Source organism: Protopterus annectens, chromosome 11.part0, assembly GCF_019279795.1.
Source record: "Protopterus annectens isolate FY-2018-M chromosome 11.part0, PAN1.0, whole genome shotgun sequence".
Taxonomy (NCBI): Eukaryota; Metazoa; Chordata; order Ceratodontiformes; family Protopteridae; genus Protopterus; species Protopterus annectens.
In genome coordinates, this window is record NC_056745.1 from 742,597,061 (window position 1) to 742,608,579 (window position 11,519).

General features: G+C 40.5%; 1 protein-coding gene across 1 annotated transcript in view; it reads right to left on the bottom strand.

Moving 5' to 3' along the window:
- The window catches only part of CCDC91 (coiled-coil domain containing 91), a 1,729,462-nt gene that overhangs the window by 517,334 nt on the left and 1,200,609 nt on the right, over positions 1–11,519 (bottom strand). The window contains exon 12 of the mRNA XM_044088193.1: positions 11,053–11,166. Within this exon, the coding sequence (XP_043944128.1) occupies positions 11,053–11,166 (114 nt within the window). The remainder of the gene's footprint in view (positions 1–11,052; positions 11,167–11,519) is intronic.

The window sequence follows — 11,519 nt, forward strand, 5'->3', positions numbered from 1 at the left end:
AAAGAGAGTCCCTAATGGAACACAATATTTGAATGAATGGAACACAATATTTGAACTGTATCTTACTGAAATTGGTACACCTTGTTTGCTGTAGCATAGACTAGATCCAGGCCTGCTGAATCTAGCTTTGTTTATATGCTTGTTGTTTGTTTGCTTGTTATTTCCCTGGAACGCTAATTCCACCTAATACGCAGCTTCTCAGCGCTTCTGTGGATCACTAGTGATATCTGCATTGCTTACTGTACTTATTTCCTTGTTTCACTTGAAAGAAAGTTACTGTTTGTCGTTTTTGCATTTAAGTTACCTGTAACACATTGCACTTAAGTTACCTGGCACTTGCTCACTAAAGCAATTATACAAGTCAGCACTAAAAATTAAAAGCACTACACCCTCACTCCCCACTGGCCCTGGTTTTCAATTATTAAGGAATTCCCAATATTATTCTAGCATGTCCAAAGGTCAGTTGTCAATCTCCTCTCGGTCCAGCTGGTGAATCTGGGAATCTTGAGGCAATGTTACAACTGCCTCATGTACACAGACAACCCTCTCCTCCTCCCAACAAATTCCAACACATGTGAGAGATGCAACCATATAGCCAAACTGGAGGCTAAGCTCTCTCAACTCAGTACTGGCATAACCAGTCAGGAGGAGAAGGAAACCACACTCACTACAATTCCAGTCTCACATAGACCTACCACGACAGCAAACCAAACACATAATCACACAAAAACATGCTCGGAGGCTCTAAATAAAGATCTGCCAAGCAGCAGAGACCTCAAAGCAGACACCCAAGCAGCCGCTACCCCAAAACAAAACACGTGCAACACATATCTCACAAAGCCAGTGTGCCAAACAGTCACAGCCCTTAAGACTAAACAACACACCTGATACACTTGTAATAGGTGACTCTATCGTCAGGCACACTGACGTCCCGCTCACCAGGCTGAACAAGGAGAGGGTCACGGTGAGCAGCCTGTCGGGCGCTAGGATCCGCCACATAACACAAGCACTCAGGTCACTCCAAGGCAAGTACAAATATGACTCAGTCATTGTCCATGCTGGTGTGAATGACCTGATACGTACCTCCCTGGACTACATGAAAAGAGACATAAAGGAGCTCTCTGAGCATGTAGCCCGGGGCCGGTATGACCCTGACCTTGAGTAGCATCTTACCCTCACCAAGAATGATGCCACAATATGAAGACAAGATGATCAATTTCAACAATTGGCTTAAGTACTGGTATCATTCAAAGGGGATCCAATGCCTGTCAGCTTGGGATGATATGCTCGACAAGCCATGATGCTTCGCTAGGGACGGCTTGCACCTGTCACCCCTGGGCTTTCGGATATTGGCAAAGGCTCTTGCTAGCCCCATAGTGCCTTTTTAGGCAAGGCTCAAAAGACAAACCCACCTCCATAGGTATCACAAGGGATAAGAAACTAAGAGTAATGCTACTCAACGCCAGAAGTCTAAACCTCAAAATGCACTTTTCGAAACTCTCCTTAGCATGGAGAACATCGATATCTGTGCAGTAACAGAAACCTGGTTCAGGGCTCCCAAGAGCACCCCAGCACTACCAGGTTATACCTCATACCATGCTTTTCGCCCCAAAACTTGGACCGAACCACAAAAGGAGGGGAGTATCGATATTCATCAAAGATACCCACACCTCCAGGTTGGTGGCAAAGCACAAAGCATCAGAGACTATCCATGTGCAACTAACAGTGGGTAAAACTGCCTTCCAGTTTATAGCCTGCTACAGACCACCCTCCCAAACCCAGGAACCCCACTCGGCCTTCCTGAGAACACTGGAAAATATGAAGGTCTCTCCAAACACCATTATATTGGGCGACTTCAACTACCCAAACATAGACTGGGAGCATTACTCTAGCTCCAACACCCTAGCCCAAAGGTTCCTAGAATTTATAAACTCAAATGCTATGGAACAACTTGTTACCACTCCCACAAGAGGGAAAACATACTGGACCTGATCATCACCAACATGGGGACTCTATGCTCCAGACCAGAAGTGTATCCCTCACTGGTAAGATCAGACCATAAACTAATCTCACTGGATATTCACATCCCGACCCCACCCCTGCCCAGAAAACCACAGTGAAAAACTTCTCTAAAGCAAATTTCACACTCCTCAAAACTGAGGTGGAATCCTTCAAAGCCCCGGGCCTGTGGAAAATACGGCCCAGACCGCAGAATCCTTTATAAATGCATTCTATGAACACCTTCAGGAATGCATGGATCATGCGATCCCAAATAAAACCAAGACCCAATCCTCCAAAGGCAGGCGTCCTGTCTGGTGGACCCTAGCCATAAACAAACTATACAATAGAAGGAGGAAGCTACTAAATGATAGAGCAAAATCCCAAAAAGGGAAGGCATCACTGATCAGTATTAGCAAAAAACTACGGGCGCACATACAATTGTCTAAGGCTAGCTTCGAGAGAAAAATTGCACAGGACACTAAGGATAATTACAAGGCTTTCTTTAGTTATGTTAGGAACCTGGGTGGTAATTCCCAGATATGCTCAGAATTAGTCCAAAATGACAAAAAATACACCGAACCCACAGACATTGCCAACATCCTAGCTGACAGGTTTAGCGCAAACTTCTCCCCCCCCCCCCCCACCACAAGGGCAAAAATCTATCCCCGCAGGGTGCTGCCCCCCTGGCATCTCAGATGCTCAGGTAAGAGCCGCCCTCTCCAAAGCAAAAAACACAGCATCAATGGGACCAGATGGTGTCCCGGGCTGCGTCCTACATGAACTCCAAGAAGAGCTAAACCCAAACATAAAACTACTGTTCAATCTCAGCCTTACTACAGGATATGTGCCCAAAGAGTGGCTTACAGCAACAGTGGTCCCTCTCCATAAAGGTGGTGCCTCAATGGATCCTGGAAACTATCGCCCCATAAGCCTGACTAGCTTGGTCTGCAAAGCTATGGAAAGGATCATCATGGACCTCATAAATAAAGATATTGGGGACCTACAAACACTGGATCCTACCCAGTTCGGCTTTGTTAAGGGCAGATCCTGCCTCTTAAACCTGGTTGATTTCTTTGAAACAGTCACCAAGGCCATTGACGAGGGGAAGGTGGTCCACACAGCCTACCTGGACCTCGCAAAAGCCATCAATACAATACCCCACTCGGGCATTATAGATAAGCTCACCAGCTTAAATATAAACCCCTATGTCACTAGATGGATTGCAAACTGGCTCAAGGACAGAACCCACATGGTTAGAATTGCTGGAGCCATGTCAGACTCCAAACCAGTTACAAGTGGTGGCCCACAAGGCTCAGTCCTGGGACCTCTCTTGTTCGGTATATATTTCTCGGAGGTACAGGCCAACATGGAAGGATTGTGGCTGACCAAGTTCGCAGATGACTGCAAACTGGGTGCCATAATCGACTCTCCAGCCAACACAAGCATCTCCCAAAAGGGCCTCATAGAAACAGACAACTGGTGCCAGAGCCATGGCCTCAAGCTAAATGCCAAAAAGTGTATAGTCATCCCCTTTGGCAAAAACAAAGTGCCCACAAATTACCACATAGGTGGTAATCCATTAAGTACAGAAGAAGTAATTAGGGACCTGGGGACCCAAGATGATAGCAATCTCTCATTTGACAACCACGTGGCCAAAGTGGTTAGCAAAACATTTTATATAGCCCACCTAATCATGAAGGGATTCACATCTAGATCAGGGGAGGTCATCGTGCCTCTTTACTCATCCCTCATCAGGCCCATAATTGAGTACAATGCCCTTTTGGGATGTACCTTACCAGACACCTGCAGCAACTGGAAAGACCCCAAAAGTACCTCACCAAGAGGATCAAAGGGCTCAAACAGATGCCATATGCTGCCCGGTTAAAGAAACTCCAGCTCTACTCAGTGGCATACCGCCTGTTCAGAGGCGATCTGTGCCTGACGTATAAAGCCATGTCCAACCCGGAATTAATAGACATGCTGCACCTCAGAAAATCCAAATCCCATCCAGCTACGCGCTCGAGAGACTTGAACCTCAGCACTGAAATAAATAGGACATGCTGGAGGGACAGATTCATAACCCAGAGGCTCCCTTCACTCTGGAATAAAATCCCAGTCCAGGTTAGGCAGAGTCCCTCATTGACTCTCTTCAAGAGGAATCTTGATGAGTGGATGGGAGATCGTAGGTTTACCCCGGGTATCACTTCTGTGTCACTGTTAGACAGAGGCACAGTATACTAACCTTGAAAAAGGGCATAGCAAAATAAATTTAAAATGGGTGGCGAAAGCCAAACACATTCTGGCTAGGCTTATAAATGCCCTAGGGCAGATAGCCTAGTATGAACCTATGAACCTATGAACAAGTTGGAACTAGAACAAGGTCCACTGCCAGCTCAGTCACATTTTAAACACAAGACAGAAGATATATTATGATAAAGTAAGTAAAGATAAAGGCAATGAGGAAAATGGGTGAAGTAACTAGAACAAACATGAAAGACAACTGGAGAGAATGTAACTGTACACCCTGGAAGCAAATGTCAGTATATACTCTCTGCCCCATTACAGATCACCAAGAGATTCTGGACTAATCCTCTTTATATACAGGAATCTAACAGACAATTTCAACAAAGAGAAAGGGGAGACATTTATAGGCCACTTCTGCTGCATCACCTAACAGTGAAATCGTAAAATTATTTCTACATGTGAGCTTCAGTCCAAGAACTGAAAATGCAAATGAAACACATGAAGCTGTAAAACCTGAGATGTAGCTAGATAGCTATAAAATAAAATGCTACACAAACTTCAAAGAAAAGAGTTTCTTTTTAACACTTTATTTGAATTTGGTAACTGATTATACTTAACCAATTTCAGTGTCAGTACAGGAAATATAAAACTGTATGTTACACTGCTTAAACAACTGCAGTATAGTATGAATACAACATGAAAATACAGTATCTAAACAATCAACTATATACTATACACAAAATAAGAGGTGCAATATTTAAAAAGTACAGTATACGATTTTGAAAATACAGTATCTAACCAATAAAATGTACACTGCATACATATTCCATATAATATCATATAACATAACATATAGCTAATCTATGAATGAATGATTCATTGTGACACGTGACAGAAGGAAATATAAGGGAAAGAGACTGTAAGGATATAGATGGTAATGTGATTAGGTTACGTGACCAGAAGAGATGCATAGTTTAAATTACTGAAGTAATCTCTCTAAGGTAAGCAAAGATTGCTGTAGTACTGAAAGAGCCAGGCAACCAATACAGTGAAGTGTGTACACCCCGATATCTGAACTTAATGTAAACATAAAAGGCTTTGTCAAGGATTTTGTCAAACAAATTAAGTTTCTAATCATAAAATATCAGCAGCTCAAACTCATTTAATTGGAATAGGGCTTTTTTGGCATCATCACACAACAACAGCAAGAACTGAAGCTCACTGTAACAGTAAATGGATGAGTCTTTGCTTGAGTAACATAGTTGTTCCTGATGGATACACTGGTGACATCTGTCCACAGCCAGTGCCTTAGCAGTGTATTGTCAGCCTTTCATTTTAAAACTAGTGGTTAGGTTAAATTGGACTACAGACTGACAAAATGTAAATATCAAAATGTACAAGGCAGGGTTCTCCCCTTCCTTTTATCCTCTACCTCTGCAGTATTCTTTTTGATGACCAGACTCCAAATCCAAAAGCACACACAAAAAAGTATGTACATGAATGTTATGAAAAGTGGCTTGGTGAAAGCCACAATACTAGATGGCTTCAGCCAAACATAGATGAAATTTATTTATTTATTTAACCATTTGTTGACCAGGAAAGTCCGACTAGGACAGAGCCTATTTTCAGCAGAGGCCCAGGGAGAAACTCTCCATACGCATGTCTTTGGATTGTGGGAGGAAACCAGAGTACCCGGAGGAAACCCACGCAAACGCAGGGAGAACATGCAAACTCCGCACAGAAGGCACCCCAACTGAGAATCGAACCAGAGAACCTCTTGCTGTGAGGCAACAACATTAACCGCTGCACCACTGCGCTGCCCGATTAATTAATTCAACTTCAACCTGATAATGCTGACAACAGTGCTACATGACTCCATTTTTTATGAGAAGAACTCTGTCCTCCCACCACCATCATTACTAAGTGTATTAGTTGGAAAGCTCAATGATTTTTACTCACACAGATGGATATCATCCAAGTATATTTGAGAAGGGGATTAAATAATCCACACTATCATACAACACAGAAGAAACCATTCCTTTCCAGAAAAAAAATCTCAACATTTCTTCACATTCTTTGCAGTCGTCAAGCAGATTATTGGATCTAGTTTAATTTACAAGGTAAAGCCCCTTCAAACTGCAGATAATGCTTTAGTGTAGCTTAAACAGACAATAAAAACACAATTAACACTTTCTAGACACGTCAAATAAGGGTAAATGTTTTGGAAAATATGTTTTTGCTAGATTCCTGAAGAGTTATTTAAAAACAAATACATAGTACATCTGCAGATGTAAAAATCAGATATTACATATTGGAAAGACACATATACTTCTTAGTTGTATGTGCCAATCAGCAAAAATGATCACACTTTCCATATCAAATTTGTTGTTGTTTTAAACAATGATAATACATTATATACTTGTTACACAGGGTACATAGACTTTTATGGCAGATTCTGCCCATTGGCACTGAATAAGCTGCAGATTCTAGGTATTCCATATGTCACCTTTAACCCCCCCCCCCATTCTCCCAGCCCTTCTAAGTATCTCAATATGCCTATCCCATGCATTTGTAAATTCAGCAACAGTTTTTACCCAATTATCTCTTTAGCAAGACATCCCAAACAGTCATCTTGTTTCTGTATAATAATGTTTCATCATATCTCTTCTAAGCAGCCTGGTTTGTATCAGCAAACTATGTCATTTTATAGTTCTTTGGTGTCAAGGCTGATACCTACTTGAATTCTGTGGATTTCTTTGAGGTACTTGTAGGTTTTCATTGCACCCTGTTCACTTTACTCAAGACTGCATGTGTTAAAACTTTTTAGCCTCTTTTTATGTGACTGCTGAAGCAAACCATGTACAATTTATGTTGCCTTCCTCTGAAATGCCCTTACCCTGTTTATAAGTTTACAGAAGTGAGGTCTTCAGAATGGCACACCATGCCTTGCACATTGTCTTACCAGATGTCTAGAAAGAGGAATAACATCTTCACTTTTTCTACAGGTTGAACTTATTTTTCATTCCACCATTTCACCAGCCTTTCTAGCTGCTTTCTTAGTGTGAGCTTGCCATGAAGTGCATTCACTCTAGTCACTATCAAGGTGTGTAGGAAGCATGCACTTACACTGGGTCAAACACTGTGGGCAATGGACATCACCTTGAGCAGGGAGAAGGTAGGTTCTAATCACCTCAGAAAGATTAGCTTGATTCCTTTTTCTTGGGCTCCCCTCTCTCTCTCTATCCTGGGATGATGAGTTCAGGAAATATTAATGGGCCACTAGGTAACATAACCCTGATGGTCATGGGGGGGGGGGGGAATCAGGGGTCAAAAGTTGCAGTAAAACACAGCATGCCCATATAAGTCTGAAGTCAGTACGATCAGTACATGCTACCCAGAGGTTATCATCCTTAATTTATGGTGAACTAATTTGCAGTAACATTCTGTGCCCTACTGCCTAATCAATGCTCTTCACAGACAACAATCCTAGGACAGTCATCAGCCACACCCTGAAAGAGCACTCCTAGGACTAAATAACCATTAAATTCTTCAATGAAGAAAAGACAAGAAAAATGTATAGCTTTAAATGACTAAGCAACACATCACTGGATCAACACCTGAATGAAGCAGAGATGGGAATCTTGCTTATCTGCCACTAAAACTATTCTCTCTCTAGAAGTGATGAACTATAAGATATTCAGATCACAAAAGCAATCCCTGCAATACTCCATTTCAGTTATCCTAAACCTGCAGAGAATCACAAGGACTGTGAATGAACTTGATCTGATTTTAATTTCTGAAAGGATGTACTCACCCTGAATGATCAACACAGGAAACCAATAATGGAAAGACAAAGCTCTAGGATAACATATCCAGATTACACAATAGGGCAAATGTGAAACTCTTTTGAAAGGTGAAAAGCTTTTACCATCTAGAAAATAAAACTAATTTTAATATTTCTTTGTAAAACACTTGTGCATTAACAGTTACAGAAATGAACTCTGATCAGAATAGAAGACTGTTTGCATTAGCTTGGTAAAATGAATCTCCCTACAGAATTGCATAAAGCAAGAAGAATAGCAACAAGGCCCCATCATAGACAAAAAAAAAAAAAAAAAAGAAAAGATACTAAGTATTTCCTAGACTCTAATATGCCAAAAACAAATTTACTGACAAATGCTGTAAAAGACTTTCACAAAGCAAAAAAATGTCTTTTACCTTTTTAGGCATCCCTTCCTTGTACAGTCGTAGCGATGGTGGGAAATGTTGACAAACAGATCTTTTGACAATAATTTGGGTATAGCTCAGAAGAGAAGGAAAGAATGGGGTAGGGTCAGTCTGCAACGATCTGTCGTTAGCTATATCTAACACTACCCAATCCCATTCTCATGCTCAGTTACATAAAGTATTTAGAAAATTACCAGCAACAAATGCTGAACTTGTACTTGATGGCAGAAGAAGACCACCTGGGCCACACAGACTGCCTGTATCCACATCTTCTGGACAAAATACAGGTCCTGGTTAATCACACCTAATTTTCTTGCCTCTTATGAGAGGTGTCATACATGTGACCAGTATACTCCCATTTCTCTCTCTGTTATGGAGCTTACTACCGCCCTAGAAATCTGAAAGCTATTCTGATCATGCACTACCCTTTCTACAAAAGAATATATTTTTTTCTCCTTCCCTGATCTGTCTTCATTGTATTTACAAAATTGTGTTGTCTTGTTCTAATACATCTCATTTCGTCTGGTTGACACTTATTGGGCTCTGCTGTTTCTCTAGAGGTACTTAATTATCTCTTTTATTACTGTCTTTCCAACTCTAAATTGGCCCTAGTTGTGAGTGTGAGTGTGTGTGTCTGTGTGTGTGTGTGTGTCTGTGTGTGTGTGTGTGTGTGTGTGTGTGTGTGTGTGTGTGTGTGTGTGTGTGTGTGTGTGTGTGTGTGTGTGTGTGTGTGTGTGTGTGTGTGTGCCTTCTGTGGAAGGTTGGGCACTGGGCTGGCAATTCGACACTGTAAAACTCCACTGCCAATCATGAGCAGACAGGTGATCCACTGTGGCAACCCCTAACCGGGAGAAGAAGATTACTGTCTCTCCAATCATTCTCCATAACTATATGCTCATGTAGTCTTGTCTTTTGGTGTCCTTCTTACTCTATTCCCTGTATATTACTACAAAATGGAGTGGCCAAAACTATACACATAGCTACTGAAAACTGCCAATTGTGATTGTGTTTTAGCTCTAACAGCCTCATAATGTAGGCATTTCCATTAGTAAACCAATATACATCTGCAGCTGTTCCAAAGAACACTTTCTGCACACATTAAATGTTTTCATCTATAAAACTCTGACATTTTTCTTCTGAAAACTGTCCAGCCTTTATATATAATATTTACAAATACTGATAATAAAATCAGCATTATTATTATTTTGACTTTCTCACTGTCTGCTTCAATTTACTTATCACACATATTTTCTCACAAATAGTGTGTATTCTGCTTGCAGTATGTGTGCACTCAAAATATTCATTTTTACACTGGGCTACTTACTGCTGTACAATGCTTATTCTAGAATACTGACTTGCTTGTTTAACATCTCTGCAATAATACTGACATAAGATAATCTCACAAATCAAGTCACCTTCTCTTTGACATTTCACTGCACTTGCCTGCAGTTATTTCTTCATGGCTGCACTTACATTGGGTAATAACTTAGCTGAAATTCCCTTGGAAGAACATGTAAACAAACCCTTTATTGTATGTTCTTCCAATGTTAGGGGAAAATGCCCATTTATTATTAGTCATGTGGTTTTATTTTTTTTGAGATGCAGTCATGCCATCTATGAAAGATATGCTCTGAGTGAACCTTCACAGCAGCATGAATATATGTATAGCATAGAATTTATATCATTAATGACAACATTTGCATAGATTTACACATGTACTCTATTGTTACTTATTTTGCACTAGCCAACATCATAGCTGAAAATAACCGCAAAGATTATCACAGCCCAGGTCACATAATATTAAATATACGTCCATACATAAAAGCATACATACATACATAAATTAACAACAAAACAGGTATTAATGACTTTTTTAATCTAATTATGTTCATTATGTTATGTTTAGAGAGAATAAAGACTGTTACACTGAGAAAAATCACTATTTCTAGCAATTTTACTCTCATATGTCTCTTCTCATGTTGTGTCACAATTAAGAGGAAGGAATGTGTTCTGTTTGATAGTTTTGGTGCCCTAGAGTGAGGAAACTTAAATCAGTACCACTATGGATGTACAAAAAAAAAAAAAAGAAGACCAAAATGGCACTTGCAGAAGCCTGTGAATGCGTTTCTCTTGTGGCAAGACACACACACACACACACTCACACAAGCACACACACACACTCACACAAGCACACACGCACATGGATGCACACACATACATAGTGCTCTTTGAGGTCACTGCACGCTATGATTAGAAAGCTTTTGGTCATGCACCATCCTCAATATATTAGTCAAAGAAGTTAACATGATCACATCCTTGATCCATGCAGTGGTGCTTTACCCCGTCATTTTATGTGAACTACTAAGAAATCAGTCTTTGTCATATTGTCTCGTTAACTGGATGTTCTAATTTCTAATTTTGCAGCCCCAGACTAAAAACCTTTGAAGTCTTAGACTAATATTCTGAAACACGAAATAAAGGTCTAGACTCGGAAAAACACGATGTTTTAGACATATACCCAATTACACGTTGTGAGCACACGAAGTGCATAACAGACTATATTAGAAGCATATCACTTACCCTTTTTTGTTCCTTTATGTAGTCCATCAACTCCTCTCTGGCTTTCTTCACAGCCTCTTCTATAGCTATTTCACATTTTCTTTGTTCTTCTGCTACTGCTAGCTTAATTGCTTCCTAGAAAAAATTAACTCTATTTCAGTGTAAACCTTTACTGAAAAAAATAACTTCTATGCTGCACTTTTTTCCATATAAAATCTTATGGCACTGCTGACTATGAATTAATTTTACTACTACGGAACAATGGTACTAATCATTGAAACACTGACAACAAAGACATACAGGTAAGTCATACCTTTGAGAAGCTGCAAGCACCTGAATAAGACCTTAGTTCTGTCTTTGCCGCCTTTATAATTATAATGCCAGCCTTTATCAGTTAAATGTATGCTTAACTGTATTCAATGTCTCCATCAGTGCTGAAAGAACAACTCAAGTAGCCAATACTTAAGTCATACTATTCTATACACTGC